The sequence below is a fragment of the Carcharodon carcharias genome, chromosome 1, assembly GCF_017639515.1.
Source record: "Carcharodon carcharias isolate sCarCar2 chromosome 1, sCarCar2.pri, whole genome shotgun sequence".
In the NCBI taxonomy this organism is placed as follows: Eukaryota; Metazoa; Chordata; class Chondrichthyes; order Lamniformes; family Lamnidae; genus Carcharodon; species Carcharodon carcharias.
In genome coordinates this window covers 262,396,338-262,413,349 of record NC_054467.1, presented here as the reverse complement: position 1 = coordinate 262,413,349, position 17,012 = coordinate 262,396,338, and the positions used below count along the sequence as shown (strand labels likewise).

Genomic DNA, 17,012 nt, shown 5'->3' with positions numbered 1-17,012 from the left:
TCACCCCCAGGTGACATTCCTCAAAGTTGTTGACCCAGGTGAGACCCCTCAATTTGTCACAATCTGGCTGGGATACCCCCCAAATAGATAAGCCCCGGATGAGGAGGGATTGAACTGGCTCCCCATCTTTATTCAGCCGCCCACCCTCTGTTGGTCACAACAAGATTGAATCTAACAGGATCCCTTTTGTGGATCCCTATTTCCCAGACCCAATCGTTCTGGGTTTGAAGGAGCCAATTTGATCAGAGTTTTCTTGAGTTAAAGTTAAGAGTAAGTTTATTAACCACTAAAGGCAGGAACGGATAAAACACATGCATGTAGTGTCATTCAGGTCAAAAGTAAGAATTTAGTTTGAAGTAAGTGAATATATACAGAACAGTCCTTGGCTCCTGGGGAGTAGGTGACTGAGTGTTGCAGCTGTTGTAATTTGAGATTCCAGTAGAATTGACTTCAGTAGACAAATAGTCAGATTCATGGTTCCGGTAGAGTTGACTCCGGTAGACGAATAGTCAGATTCGAGGTTCCAGTAGACTTGACTCCGGTAGACGAATAGTCAGATTCAAGGTTCCAGTAGAGTTGACTCCGGTAGACGAATAGTCAGATTCGAGGTTCCAGTAGAGTTGACTCCGGTAGATGAATAGACAGATTCAAGGTTCCGGTAGAGTTGACTCCGGTAGACGAATAGTCAGATTCGAGGTTCCGGTAGAGTTGACTCCGGTAGATGAATAGTCAGATTCCAGGTTCCAGTAGAATTGACTCCGGTAGATGATAGTCAGATTCAAGGTTCCAGTAGAGTTGACTCCGGTAGACGAATAGTCAGATTCAAGGTTCCGGTAGAGTTGACTCCGGTAGACGAATAGTCAGATTCCAGGTTCCAGTAGAATTGACTCCGGTAGATGATAGTCAGAGTCAAGGTTCCAGCAGAATTGAATTCGGTAGAGAGAGAGAGAGTGGGATAGGGATAGCTGCAAAATGGAGATTTGCAGAGATAGTGTGTGTGGCTGTTACTTCTGAGTCAAACATCCAGCATTTGCTCTCTCAGAACACCCACCAACATACAGACACCAGGGCTGCTTCTCAGCTCACTTTTAGCTCCTTCTCTGTATATTCCAAGTGGGAAGCGAATTCACAAATCTGTCTGGACATTGCTCACAGGATTTCTTGATAAGATGACACTCATCTCCCATTATCTCCCAGTGTCTCTACAGAGAGGGAGACAGATAGAGAGACTCAGAGAGGGACAAAGATAAAAACACAGAGTGACAGGGACAAAAAGAAAGATAGAGTGGCAAACAGAGCTACAGAGAGGCACAGAGTGACAGAGATAGAGAGTTACAGAGAGTAACAAATAGACAGGGAGGGAGACATAGAGAGTGACAGATAGAGATGTACAGTTACAGTGCACAGACACACACAGAGAGACATGGAGTGATGGAGGCAGAGTGACAGATAGAGAAGTACAGTTAGAATACAGAGAGGTACAGTTAGAATACACAGATACGCATAGATGCAGAGAGACAGGCACGGAGAAAGTCATAGAATAACAGAGACAGAGAGATAGAGTAATAAATAGGGAGAGAGACATAGAGAGTGACAGATAAAGAGGTACAGTTACAGTGCACAGATACAGATAGATGCAGAGTGACAGAGACAGAGAGTAACAAATAGACAGGGAGAGAGATACAGAGTGTGGCAGGGACAGGGAGAGACACAGAGAGTGACAGAGGTACAGATACAGTGCACAGACACAGATAAGGAGACAGTGGCAGAGGCACACAGAGTGACAGACGGAGACACAGACTGTGAGAGAACAGAAAGAGAAAGAGAGAGTGACACACAGAGATTGAAAGAGACAGGTAGACAGACAGACATGAGCACCGTGAGAAACAGTGCAGAGAGAGAGACAGACAGACACAGAGACAGAGAGATGCCGGGAGACAGACGGATACAGAGTGACGGATGGAGACACAGAGAGGGAGAGACCAACAGAGATAGAAAGAGAGGCACCAGAGACTGAGAGACATACACAAAGGCTGAGACAGACACAGAGACAGGCTGTCACACCCAGGAACAGACTGTCTGAGGTTGAGATAAGTACAGATAGAGACTCAAACACAGACAGAAATCATTCATGCAGTGTGTGTGTGAGAGATTTGGGAGACAGAGTTTGAGGTTAACACAGTCAGTCTGAGAGCAGACAAGGATCAGTGACCTGTGACCTAAGAGCCTGGTGACCTGTGACCGGTGAAACAATCCTCTCGCATTTCAAATTGTCCGGGTGAGATTTCGGGAGGGCCCAATGTTTAATTATAAATCTTGCCCACAGTATCAGGCTCTGCCACGTGCTGCAGCATGGATAGTCATGTGCAGCCTCCCCCAGGTGAATAGCTGCCTTCAGGACACTCAGACCCACACACTGCAGCAAGCTGTGCTGTCTGAGCGCTATCAGCCAGTAGCGCCCGCCCAGTCAATGGTGACTATCACCCTGGCCCTGCCCCTGTGGGTTCAGAGCCAATCCTGTTCTCCTGGATTTAGACAAACACCCAACTCGGAGGATCTGAAGCCTCCATCAGAGACCCCCCCACCCAACCCCCTGTACCACCCAACCCCCTGCCCACCCCCCCTGTAACAGCCCCCCCCACCCCTCCCTCTACCCCCCCTGCCCCCCTCCCTGTACCAACCCCCTCACCCACCCCACCCACCCACCCCTCCCTCTACCACCCCCCACACCCCCTCCTTGTACCACCCTCCGAACCCCCTCCCCGCCCACCCACCCCCCCCCCACCCTTCTACCACCTCCTCTCTCCCTCAGTCATTCCCTAAAAAGAACTGGGATCTACTGGGAAGTTAGATCCGGATCTTTCATAAACTTTGGGGCCTCATCCATTCAACAGCAGGTGCAGAACGACACACTCCCTCCCACTCATACCCCTCACTCCCTCCATAACATGTCCCTCGCTCCCTCACACTCATACCCCTCACTCCCTCCATAACATGTCCCTCGCTCCCTCACACTCATACCCCTCACTCCCTCCGCACCTTGTTCCTCACTCCCTCCTCACTAAACGTCTCACTCCGCACCATGTCCCTCAGTCCCTCCCACTCACACCCCTCACTCCCTCCGCACCTTGTTCCTCACTCCCTCCTGACTAAACGTCTCACTCCACACCATGTCCCTCAGTCCCTCTCATCATACCCCTCACTCCCTCCACACCATGTCCCTCGCTCCCTCCCACTCATACCCCTCACTCCCTCCGCACCATGTTCCTTACTCCTTCGCACTCATACCCCTCACTCCCTCCTCACTAAACGTCTCACTCCGCACCATGTCCCTCAGTCCCTCCCACTCATACCCCTCACTCCCTCCATAACATGTCCCTCACTCCCTCCCACTCATACCCCTCACTCCTCCACACCATGTTCCTCACTCCCTCCTCACTAAACGTCTCACTCCGCACCATGTCCCTCAGTCCCTCCCACTCATACCCCTCACTCCCTCCACACCATGTCCCTCGCTCCCTCCCACTCATACCCCTCACTCCCTCCACACCATGTCCCTCGCTCCCTCCCACTCATACCCCTCGCTCCCTCCACACCATGTCCCTCGCTCCCTCCCACTCATACCCCTCGCTCCCTCCACACCATATTCCTCCGTCTCTCCTCACCATCTCCTTCCGACCTCCTCATCATATTCCTCAATCCCTCCTAAGATGAGAGTAAGATCTAAGGAAGACAAAGACCAAGGTGATACATTGGGAAATTGCTGATTTTATGATGATAGGAATTTAACGAGAAAATCACACGGTAAAAACCAAGAAAGCAAAAGATTCTGTGTGAGGGGAGTGAGGGGCTGGACATTGGGTTGCAGTGTTATTGGAGACTGAGTGTCCACTTGTTAACAACACCAGTGGGCCTGTGTGTGTGGGATCTTCCCACTGCTCTATACGCTGATCTTTGGAGGTTAGACAAATAAATGAATGGATTAACTTCAAATTGCATCACTTGAGCTCTGCTGTCAGATCTGTCACATCATCCACTTCAACTGAATGGATAAAACTCAATCAATAAAATTCTTACAAAAAACAGACTTCCTTTTCTGTCCTTATTCCGCTGATTGGAACTGAGAGAGTAGAGAGAGTGAGAATTAAACAGACACCAAGGGGAGTGAGGGGGAAATCAATGGACACCGAGTATAACCAACACGTCAGAAACTGGAGCAGCTTTACTCTGTATCTAACCCTGTGCTGTACCTGACCTGGGAGTGTTTGATGGGGACGGTGTAGAGACAGCTTTACTCTGTATCTAACTCCGTGCTGTACCTGCCCTGGGAGTGTTTGATGGGGACAGTGTAGAGGGAGATTTACTCTGTATCTAACCCCGTGCTGTACCTGTCCTGGGAGGGTTTAACAGGACAGTGTAGAAGGAGATTTACTCTGTATCTAACCCTGTGCTGTACCTGTCCTGGGAGTGTTTGATGGGGACAGCGTAGAAGGGAGCTTTACTCTGTATCTAACCCCGTGCTGTACCTGCCCTGGGAGTGTTTGATGGGGACAGTGTAGAGGGAGCTTTACTCTGTATCTAACCCCGTGCTGTATCTGTCCTGGGAGTGTTTGATGGTGACAGTGTAGGGGGAGATTTACTCTGTATCTAAAATATTCTTCAGCTGCGAGTCTCTTTTCTTGCCCATGGGGTGTGTGTTGCTGGAATTGTGAACAGTGCTGATGGTGCAGTGCTCACCCTCACTGATCTGGTTGACACCTCTGACCTCAGCCTTCCTGAATCTCATTGCCCACAGTCAGTCATTCCCTGTACTGTCAGATTGATTCCCCCACACCTTCTTCAGTGTTCCAGAAGAACAAGAATTCAATATGTAAACATACGGATTAGGAACAGGAGTAGACCACTCAGCCCCTCGAGACTGCTCCACCATTCAATAAGATCATGGCTGATCCGACTGTAACCTCAACTCCACATTCCAGCCTACGCCCGATAACCTTTCACCCCCTTGTTAATCAAGGATCTATCTAGCTCTGTCTTAAAAATATTCAAAGCCTCTGCTTCCACTGCCCTTTGAGGGAGAGAGTTCCAAAAACTTACTACCCTCTGAGAGAGAAAACATTTCTCCTCATCTCTGTATTAAATTAACGACCCCTTATTTTTAAACAGTGGCCCCTAGTTCTAGATTCTCCCACAAGAGGAAACATCGTCTCCACATCCACCCTGTCAAGTCTCCTCAGGATCTTATATGTTTCAATCAAATCGCCTCTTACTCTTCTAAACTCCAGCGGATACAAGCCTAGTCTTTCCGACCTTTCCTCATTAGACAACCTGCACATTCCAGGTATTAGTCTGGTAAATCTTCTCTGAACTGCTTCCAACGCATTTACACCCTTCCTTAAATAAGGTGACCAATACTGTACACAGTACTCCAAATGTGGTCTAACTAGTGCCCTGTACAATTGAAGCATAACCTCCCTACTTTTGTATTCAATTCCCCTCACAATAAACAATAACATTCTATTAACTTTCCTAATTACCTGCTGTACCTGCACACTAACCTTTTGTGATTCATGCACTAGGACACCCAGATCCCTCTGCACCTCAGAGCTCATCATTTAGATAATAAGCTTTTTTATTCTTTCTGCCAAAATGAACAATTTCAGATTTGCCCACGTTATACTCCATTTTCCAGGCCTTTGCTCACTCACTGAACCTATCTATGTCCCTTTGTAGTCTCCTTATGTCCTCTTCACATCTTACTCTCCCACCTATCATTGTGTCATCAGCAAACTCAAGTCGATCAGACTGAAGTTTCTCGACTTCTGACAGAAAAATGTCCCCTTGAGACCCTGTTTTATGGTGAACCTTTGCACCTGTGGCCCTAACAATCTCCTGGGGTCAGCCTCCTTGGAATAATTTTGGGAGGGGGAGAGTGGGTTTCTGCCCGGCTCCATTTTATGATGGTGGGGAGGGGGGGGGGGGGGGTGGCGTTTACCGCATCATTGGGTGAGGGTGCTCACTGAGGCAGTGTTAAGGGAAAAGCCTACAGAGGGGGAGGGGGAGGAGGAGGGGGGGGGTGAGAGTATGGATGGGAAAGGTCCTGCTCTCATTGCCAACTCTGATTGGCTGTATTCCTGGAGGAGACATTACATGGCAGCCTTCAGCCAATCGTCTTGCCCCCACCCTCGTGCTATTTGTCCATTCCCTGGCCCCGCCCACCCCCCCACCCACAGCCATTCAGAAAGGGAAAAGACTGTCATCCCATTGGATGATTGTTGGCCCTCAGTCAAACACTTCTTTTCCCCATCGCCAATATTTTTTATTCAATAAATAAAAATTTTCGAAGCACTTGAAGAAAAGTCACAATTTTAATTTTACTCCCAGCATCGTACGGAGATCAGTCATCAGCCCCTGGAGGCTCCTGGGAAACCCCACTCAGGACACCAGGAGCAGTGTCAATGTATAAGTAATCACACTGCCCGGCAGTCACCTTGTTAAAGACAATTACTAGTCAAACAGGCAATGGGCATTGATTATCCCATCTAAACGGAATAAAAAGATACAGCTGGGACACTTGGTGTGGAAGCTACTTGGAGGTTAATCGCACTGAGGAGTTGTCTTGAAACTAAACCAACTGGAACCAAAAAAAACCTGGATTAATTCTTCCATCGTAACCTCTTATTGTGAGTAACAGGCAGGTCCTTCTGTTTCTGGGAATGACGGAAAGCAGAGAGACAGGGGGGGCAATCCCAGGCCTGAATCTCCATGGGCGAGGTGTCGACCAGGCCCAGTGTTGCTATAGTGATAGTCAGAGCTCAGAAACTGTGGGACATTCCGTGAATTAGAGATGATTAACTCCCAGGCCAGACCTGACTCCTGAACTATGTCAGCGGTTGGGGGTTAGGGGCTGGACTGAGGGAACATTTCCCGATGCCCAGGGTTACCTTGGGAGGCTAGAGAGGGAGAGTGAAGATGGAGGCTGGAGGGAAACAAGGAAAGAGTTGGACAGGCCTTTGGTGTCCCGTTTAGAACTCTTCTCCAAGGAAGAGTTCTTCCCACCAACCCTTCCCACCAAAATGTTCTACCTCACATTTGCTTGCCTTAGAGCGGGTGAAGTAAAGATGAGATGGGTTTACCTTTGAGGGAAGATTTGATAGAAATAATCTATTTTCTCTGGAGGTTGCAAGAATGAGAGGTGATCTCAGTGAAACTTAAAATCCTCAGAGGACTTGATAAGGTGGCTGCCCCTGGTCGTGGAATTGAAAACACAGGGGGCACAGTCCCAATGTGAGGCCGATTGTTAGGACTGAGGGGAGGAGAAAACTCTTCATTTAAAACATTGTGAATCCTTGGAACTCTCCACCTCCAGAGGGTTCTGGGTGCACCATCGTTGAATACATTTCAAGCTCAGTCAGACAGGTTTTTATTCTCTCAAGGAATTAAGGGGCATGGGGAGCAGGAGGGGAAATGGAGTTACAGCCCAAGGTCAGCCATGATCGGATTGATTGGTGGCACATGCTCGACAGGCCGTTTGGTCTACTCCTGCTCTTATTTCTTATATTATTATGACCAATGACATGCGAGCGTGAGGACTCCCAGTGTTTGTGCTCCTGAATCTTGATCATTCTCGCGGACCCAGAGTTGGGTGAGTGCATGTTTCAGGTCTGGTTTCCGTGCAAACTAAATGTGATGCATTGGAAAGAGTGTTCCGCCATCGACAAAAGGGCTGAACTCCCGAGGTGAGGTGAGAGTGACTGCCCTTGACATCAAGGCAGCATTTGACCGAATGTGGCATCAAGGAGCCCAAGCAAAACTGGATTCAATGGGAATCAGGGGGAAAACTCTCTACTGGTTGGAATCATACCCAGCACAAAGGAAGATGGTTGTGGTTGTTGGAGGTCAGTCATCTCAGCTCCAGGACATCACTGCAGGAGTTCCTCAGGGTGGTGTCCTCGGCCCAACCATCTTCAGCTGCTTCATCAATGACCTTCCTTCCATCATAAGGTCAGAAGTGGGGATGTTCGCTGATGATTGCACAATGTTCAGCACCATTCACGATGACTCAGATACTGAAGCAGTCCATGTCCAAATGCAGCAAGACCTGGGCAATATCCAGGTTTGGGCTGACAAATGGCAAGTAACATTCACACCACACAAGTACCAGGCAATGACCATCTCCAACAAGAGAGAATCCAATCATCTCCTCTTGACACTCAATGACATTACCATCACTGAATCCCCCACTATCAACATCCTGGGGGTTACCATTGACCAGAAACTGAACTGGACTAGCCATATAAATACATAAATAAGCACAATTTCAATATAAGGGGTCTCCATTTAAGACGGAGCTGAGAAGGAATTGCTTTCCTCATTTGTCTCTGGAATTCTCTTTCACAGAGAGCGGTGGAGGTTGGGTCATTGAATATATTCGAGCCTGAATTAAACAGATTTTTGGGGGGGCTCAAGGACTTTTGAGGGGGCACAGGCAGGAAAGTGGAGTTAAGGCCACAATCAGATCAGCCATGTTCTTGTCAAAGGGTAGAGCAGGCTCGAGGGGCCGAATAGCCTACTGCTATTTGTTATGATCTTAAGAACCATGCCCATCTCTCTGCCTCCAATCGTACATTACCTTTCTGACCTCTAATTGACTCTATTCTTTCCTTAGTTATCCCCTTGGCATTTACATATTTATATAACATTTTCTGGCTCTTCCTGGAACAGAGCTGCTTTGTTTATATTCTTTCATGGGATGCAAATGCATTTATTGCCCATCCCTAGTTGCCCTTGAGAAGGTGGTGGTGAGCTGCCTTTTTGAGCTGCTGCAGTCCATGTGGTGTAGGTACACACACAGTGCTGTTAGGGAGGGAGTTCCAGGATTTTGACCCAGCGACAGTGAAGGAACGGTGATATATTTCCAAGTCAGGATGGTGAGTGACTTGGAGGGGAACTTCCAGGTGGTGTTGTTCCCATCTATCTGCTGCCCTTGTCCTTCTAGGTGGTAGTGGTCGTGGGTTTGGAAGGTGCTGCCTAAGGAGCCTTGGTGAATTCCTGCAGTGCATCTTGTAGATGGTACACACACTGCTACTACTGTGCGTCGGTGATGGTGGAGGGATTGAATGTTTGTGGATGTGGTGCCAATCAATCGGGGCTGCTTTGTCCTGGATGCTGTCCAGCTTCTTGAGTGTTGTGGGAGCTGCACTCATCCAGGCAAGTGGGGAGTGTTCCATCACACTCCTGACTTGTGCCTTACAAACATCTGAACAAGGAGCAGGAGCAGGCCATTCAGCCCCTTGAGCCTGCTCCGCCATTTAATAAGATCATGGCTGATCTGATAGTAATCTGGAATCTGCATCCCACCTATCCCCAACAACATATCACCCCCTTGCTTACCAAGAATCTATCCACCTCTGCCTTAAAAATATTCAAAGACTCTGCTTACACTGCCTTTCCAGGAAGAGAGTTACAAAGACTCACGACCCTCTGAGTGAAAAGATTTTGCCTCATCTCTGTTTTAAATAGGCGACCACTTATTTTTAAACAGTGGCCCCTAGTTCTAGATTCTCCTACAAGAGGAAACATCCTATCCACATCCACCCTGTCAAGACCCCTCAGGATCTTATATGTTTCAATCAAATCGCCTCTTACTCTTCTAAACTCCAGCGGATACAAGCCTAGTCTTTCCGACCTTTCCTCATGAGACAACCTGCACATTCCAGGTATTAGTCTGGTAAATCTTCTCTGAACTGCTTCCAACGCATTTACACCCTTCCTTAAATAAGGTGACCAGTACTGTACACAGTACTCCAAATGTGGTCTAACTAGTGCCCTGTACAATTGAAGCATAACCTCCCTACTTTTGTATTCAATTCCCCTCACAATAAACAATAACATTCTATTAGCTTTCCTAATTACCTTCTGTACCCGCACACTAACCTTTTGTGATTCATGCACTAGGACACCCAGATCCTTCTGCACCTCAGAGCTCTGCAATCTCTCACCATTTAGATAATGAGCTTTTTTAGTCTTCCTGCCAAAATGGACAATTTCACATTTTCCCACATTAAACTCCATCTGCCAAATCTTTGCCCACTCACTTAACCTATCTATATCTGTTTGTAGCCTCCTTAAGCCCTCTTCATAATTTACTTTCCTATCTACCTTTGGGTCATCAGCAAATTTAGCAACCATCCCTTCAATCCCTTCACTCAAATCATTTAAATAAATTGTAAACAGTTGAGGCCCCAACACTGATCCCTGTGGCTCACCGCTCGTTACATCCTGCCAAGCAGAAAAAGACTAATTTATGCCAATTCTCTGCTTCCTGTTAGCTATCCAATCTTCTATCCATGTCAATATGTTACCCCCTATACCTTGAGCTTTTATTTTCTGCAATAGCCTTTCATGTGGCACCTTATCAAATGCCTTCTGGAAATCTAAGTCCAGTACATCCACCAATTCCCCTTTATCCACTGCACATGTTACTTCCTCAAAGAACCCCAACGAGTTGGTTAGACATGATTTCCCTTTCACAAAAACATGTTGACTTTGCCTGATGACCTCGAGCCTATCTAAGTGCCCTCTATAACTTTTTTAATAACAGCTTCTAACACATTCCCTATGACAGATGTTAGACTCACTGGCCTGTGGTTTCCTGCTTTCTGTCTCCCTCCCACTTTGAATTAAGGAGTTACATTTGCTACTTTCCAATCTAATGGGACCTTCCCCGAATCTAGGGAGTTTTGGAAAATTAAACCAATGCACCATCTATCTCACTAGACACTTCTTTTAAGACCCAAGGATGAAGTCCATCAGGATCTGGTCTCTTGTCAGCTGCATCTCCAACAATTTACTCAGTATCATTTCTCTGGTGACTGTAATTTTCCTGACTTCCTTCCCCACTTCCATTTCCTGGTTTACAGGCACTTCTGGGATGTTACCTGTATCCTCTATAGTGAAAACTGATGCAAAAGTTCAATTCATCTGTCATCTCCTTCTTTTCCATTATCAATTCTCCAGACTCACTTCACCAAGGCTCCTTAGACAGCACCAAACCCGTGACCACTACCATCTGAAAGTAGATGGGCAGCACATAGATGGAACACATCTATCATTCTCCTCCAAGTCACTCACCACCCTGACTTGGAAATATATCACCGTTCCTTCACTGTCGCTGGGTCAAAATCCTGGAACTCCCTTCCTAACAGCACTGTGGGTGTACCTACACCACATGGACTGCAGCGGTTCAAGAAGGCAGCTCACCACCACCTTCTCAAGGGCAACTAGGGATGGGCAATAAATGCTGGCCCAGCCAGCGATACCCACATCCCGTGAATGAATAAATAAAAACTTCCAAAGGATCAATGCTCACTTTTTAAACTCTTCTTTTTAAAATACTTATAGGAACTCTTACTATCTGTTCTTCCCTCCTTATTAGTCTTTTAGTCATTCTTTGCTGTTCCTTATATTCTGTCCAATCTTCTGGCCTTCCACTTATCTTTCCACAATTATATGCTTTGTCTTTAAGTTTGATACCACCTTGAACCTTTCTAGTTAATCATGGATGGTGCTGGTCTGTCCCTTGGACTTTTTCTTACTCGTTGGAATGTATCTATTCTGTGCATTCTGAAATATCCCCTTAAATATTAGCCACTGCATCTTTATTGACCTATCCCTTAACTTGATTTGCCAATTCACTTCAGCCAGCTCAGCTTTCATGCCCTCATAATTACCCTTATTTAAGTTTAAAAACGAAGTCTCAGACCCACTCCTCTCTCCCTCAAGCTGAATGTAAAATTCGATCATATTATGGTCACCGCTACCTAAGGGGGCATCTTCACTATGAGATCATTAATTATTCCCACCTCATTGCACAACACCAGGTCTGGTATAGCCTGCTCTCTGGTTGGATCCAGAACATGCTGTCCTACGAAACTATCCCAAAAACATTCAATGCACTTCTCATTTTTTAAAATTATTTGTTCATGGGATGCAGGTGTCACTGGTTAGGCCAGCAATTATTGCCCATTCCTAATTGCCCTTGTTTAGAGGGCATTTTAAGAGTCAATCACGTTGCTGTGGGTCTGGAGTCACATGTAGGCCAGACCAGGTAAGGATGGCAGATTTCCTTCCCTAAAGGGCATTAGTGAACCAGGTGGGTTTTTATGACATTCGCGATGGTTTCATAGTCATCAACAGACTTTTAATTCCAGCTTTTTATTGAATTCAAATTCCACCATCTGCTGTGGTGGGATTCAAACTTGGGTCCCCAGGGCATTGCCCTGGGTCTCTGGATTACCAGTCCAGTGACAATACCACTTTGCCATCCCCTCCCCCTAATTAGGCTATCTATGCTGCCTTTGCCCATCTGACTTTTCTAGTCTATATGTAAATTCAAATCTCTCATGATTATCACCGTGCTTTGGAGTGGAATAAGGCCCCTAGCATAATTAGTATTCTTTAAAGGGGGTAACTAATGAACTTAATCTATAGGGAAGTCATGGCAGCAGAGCTCGCACCCGTGATATGATCCTTCTGTGCTATGATTATCACCTGGAAAACAGTGGCAGAATCGGACAGAGTCAGCATGGATTTATGAAAGGGAAATCATGCTTGACAAATCTACTGGAATTTTTCGAGGATGTAACTAGTAGAGTTGATGAGGGGGAGCCAGTGGATGTGGTTTATTTGGACTTTCAGAAGGCTTTCGACAAAGTCCCACATAAGAGATTGGTGTGCAAAATTAAAGTGCATGGGATTGCGTATCGAGATGGATAGAAAACTGGTTGGCAGAGAGGAAACAAAGAATAGGAATAAACGGGTCTTTTTCCGAATGGCAGGCAGTGACTAGTGGGGTACCATAGGGATCGGTGCTGGGACCCCAGCTATTCACAATATATATTAATGATTTAGATGAGGGAATTAAATGTAATATCCCCAAATTTGCAGATGGCACAAAGCTGGGTGGGAGGGTGAGCTGTGAGGAGGATGCAGAGATGCTTCAGTGTGATTTGGACAAGCTGAGTGAGTGGGCAAATGCATGGCAGATGCAGTATAATGTGGATAAATGTGAGGTTATCCATTTTGGTAGCAAAAACAGGAAGGCAGATTATTATCTGAATGGCTATAAATTGAGAGAGGGGTATGTGCAACGAGACCTGGGTGTCCTTGTACACCAGTCGCTGAAGGTAAGCATGCAGGTGCAGCAGGCGGTAAAGAAGGCAAATGGTATGTCGGCCTTCAAAGCCAGAGGATTCGAGTACAGGAGCAGGGATGTCTTGCTGCAATTGTACAGGGCATTGGTGAGACCACATCTGGAATATTGTGTGCAGTTTTGGTCTCCTTATCTGAGGAAGGATGTACTTGCTATAGAGGGAGTGCAGCGAAGGTTTACCCGACTGATTCCTGGGATGGCGGGACTGACATATGAGGAGAGATTGAGTCGGTTAGAATTATATTCTCTGGAGTTCAGAAGAATGAGGGGGGATTTCATACAAACCTATAAAATTCTAACAGGACTAGACAGGGTAGATGCAGGAAGGATGTTCCCGATGGTGGGGGAGTCCAGGACCAGGGGTCACAGTCTGAGGATACGGGGTAAACCATTTAGGACTGAGATGAGGAGAAATCTCTTCACCCAGAGAGTGGTGAGCCTGTGGAATTCGTTACCACAGAAAGTAGTTGAGACCAAAACATTGTATGTCTTCAAGAAGGAGTTAGATATAGCTCTTGGGGTGAAAGGGATCAGAGGATATGGGGAGAAAGCGGGAGCAGGCTATTGAGTTGGATGATCAGCCATGATCATGATGAATGGCGGAGCAGGCTCGAAGGGCCGAATGGCCTCCTCCTGCTCCTAGTTTCTGTTTCTATGAACCTTTCTGACAAGCTCCAATAATTTCTTCCCTTATGCTCAACCCTACCCTGCAGTTACTGTTAGGGGATGTGTACACAACCCTCACAAGTGACTTCTTGCCTTTACCATTTCTCACTGTGTGTGAGTGCTGTGCGTGGCTGCAGTAGAGAGCTTCAGTTGGAGATTGGTGACTGAGGGAGTTTAAGGGTTAAATTAAAGGTTCAATTCTACAATTCAGCGATTAACTAAAAGCTGCTGTTCGGGTTGGAATAAGGTGAGTTTCAGACCGGAGAGGAGAGGCCAGCGAGAGTGATATAAAAGCGTATGAGAAACAGAGGCTGAGAGCGGAGAGGAGAGGCTTACCCTCAGGACCTTCAGGTGGTGGAGTTCGAAATGGCATCATGATTCAAAAAGTGACGCGATGCAGGGGAGGAAGCTGATTGGTAAGTAGGTTCAGGTGAGTACTTCCACTTCTACTTTTTCTGTTACTTAAACTGCTGCAGTCCATTGGCTTAAACAAAATAAGGTGAGGACTTTGGACTGTAGTGGGATTGTTTGGAGTGGAATAAGGCTCCTAGTGTAGTTAGTATTATTTAAAGGGAGTAACTAACGAGCTTAATCTAAAGGGAAGTCATGGCAGCAGAGCTCGCACCCATGATATGCTCCTCCTGCGCTATGTGGGAAGTCACGGACACTTCCAGTGTCCCTGGTGACCACGTGTGCAGGAAGTGTGTCCAGCTGCCGTTACTGGATAACCGCATTTCGGAGCTGGAGCTGCGGGTGGATTCACTGTGGAGCATCCGCGATGCTGTGATCGTCGTGGACAGCACCTTCAGTGAAGCAGTCACTCTGCAAGTAAAGACTGGAACAGGCAGAAATGGGACGGATGACCCACCAGGCAGAGTAGAGGAAGGCAGGTAGTGCAGGAGTCCCCTGTGGCCGTCCCTCCCCCCACTCTCTAACAGATATACCATTTTGGATACTGTTGGGAGAGATGACTTCTCAGGGGAAAGCAGCAGGAGCCAAGTCCGCGGCACCATAGGTGGCTGTGCTGTATGAGAGGGGAGGCAGGGCTATAGTGATGGGGGATTCAATAGTAAAGGGGAACAGACAGGCGTTTCTGTGGCCGCAAAAGAGACTCCAGGATGGTATGTTGCCTCCGTGGTGCCAGGGTCAAGGGTGTCTCGGAGAGGCCGTTGGGCACTCTGGAGGGGCAGGGCCAACAGTAGGCGTGGTACACATTTGGTACCAACGGCATAGGTTAAAAAAAAAGCAGGATGAGGTCCTTCGAGCTGAGTCTAGGGAGTTAGGCTGAAGTTCTCCCCTCACTGATCGGGTGCCTCTCGCTGATTGTGGTCAGCCTTTGGGGAGTCAGGAGCTGAGTTACATGCGAGGACTGGACACAGTGTTGACGGGGCTGTCTGAGCAGAGCATTGCGCAGTTTGATCTTGGGACGCACTGTAGATGACTGTGTGATTCAACATTGGGTAGAACTGGTTGATTCTGCATTCGTTCCACACGTTCTGTGTCGGGTTCATTCAGCCTCCTGGTTCTGTTTCAGCTTCAACCCAAATTAACACCAGGCATGGGGTGGAATTTTACAACCCCGCTGCTGTAAAATCCTGCCCCTGGTGTGTGGCCCATTTTATCCCTGCAATGGGCCATATAGCGTGCATGAAATGTCACCTGCTGTTATCCTGACTCAGCCTGCTCTGATCTCAATGCACCCCTCACCCTCCACCCACTGCCCTTCCTTATCCTTCCGCCAACTTGTGAGCAGTCAGCGTTTCCTGTCTGTTCAGCCTGGTGCGTACTCGAGACAGGCCCCAGACTTCAGGCCTTTCAGTCAAAACCAGCCCATTGAGCCTGCTCTGCCGTTCAATAAGATCATGGCTGATCTGACTGCCCCCCTCAACTCCCCTTTCCTGCCTGCGTCCCTTACCCCCGACTCCCACACATCAAAAATCCGTCCCAATAACTCAGCCTTGAATATGGGCCAGGGAGAGAATTCCAAATTGACTCTCGAGAAGAAATTCCTCCTCATCTCCGTCTTAAATGAGCGACCCCTGACCATGCCCCATTACCCCACGGGGGCGGGGGGGGGGACATACTCTCAACGACTGGCTCAGCTGTCACAATGGGCGCCGGGATTTCAGTACCTGACGTTTTGTGCTGATTTTTGGGGTTGTTTTCAGGGCCCTGCGTTGCCACGGGAGACGCTGGTGCCGAGCGTCTTCGGGGCATCTTGTCCTTGAGAGAGGGAGGGCGAGTCTTCCCTCCCCCTCTTGCTTTCACTGCGGCAGGAGCGGGACCCTGCTGGGTCAGCAGGTTGTAAGTTGACAGTTACTGCAGACTGAAACGTCCCACTGCAATCGATTCCTTGCCGTTTAGGCTCCAGGATCTGGGCAGACTGCAGCTCCCAACACAATAAAAAAAGACCAGAAAGAGAAGAGCAAACAGCTCAGCCTTTTCAGCTGTCAGTCAGAGGGTAGCGGTCTCCTCTCTGAGCCTGAAGGTTGTGACTCCAAGTCCCCTTCCGGAGCACATATCCCAGGCTGATACTCCCGCTGCAGTACTGAGGGAGGGGCTGCATTGTCGGGGGTGTTAAACTGAGGCCCTGACTACCCTCAGGTAAATGTAAAAAAAAATCCCAGGGCACTATTTCAAAGAGGGACAGGGGATCTCCCACCCCCCCACCCCACCCCCCTCCCCCCCCAGGTGGTGTCCTGGCCAATATTCATCCCTCAATCAACAGCGCAAAAAAAACCAGATTATTTGGCCGTGATCACATTGCTGTTTTTTTCTGGGAGCTTGCTGTGCACGCATTGGGCTGCCACATCTCCTACATCAGCGACTGCGCTTCAGAAGCGTTTCATAAAGCGCTTCAGGACGCCCTGATGCTGGGGGAGACAGTGTGGAAAAGCAAGTCTCTCCTTGTTACACTGGCCAGTTGTGCTGCAGATAGCTGGGTTTCATATGGTTGGGGAATCTCCAAAGTGCAATGGGACAACGAGGGGATAAGAGCCGGGGCGGTGGGGAGGGGTGGGGGTGGGGAGGGGGGGGGGGTCTAGGGGGTTTCTTTAGCCCAGCTTCCGAACAACGTCGTTAAACCAGCCTGTCACCCTCACCTCTGGCACAGGTTATGGCCGAGCAATCTTTG

At 48.0% G+C, this 17,012-nt stretch overlaps 1 protein-coding gene across 1 annotated transcript in view; it reads right to left on the bottom strand.

The window, feature by feature from the left end:
- Nucleotides 1-289: 289 nt before the first annotated feature.
- Nucleotides 290-17,012, bottom strand: part of LOC121283354 (matrix metalloproteinase-21-like) — a 197,795-nt gene continuing 181,072 nt past the window's right edge. The window contains exon 8 of the mRNA XM_041197855.1: nucleotides 290-1,202. Coding sequence (XP_041053789.1) covers nucleotides 1,089-1,202 — 114 coding nt within the window. The 3' untranslated portion in view covers nucleotides 290-1,088. The remainder of the gene's footprint in view (nucleotides 1,203-17,012) is intronic.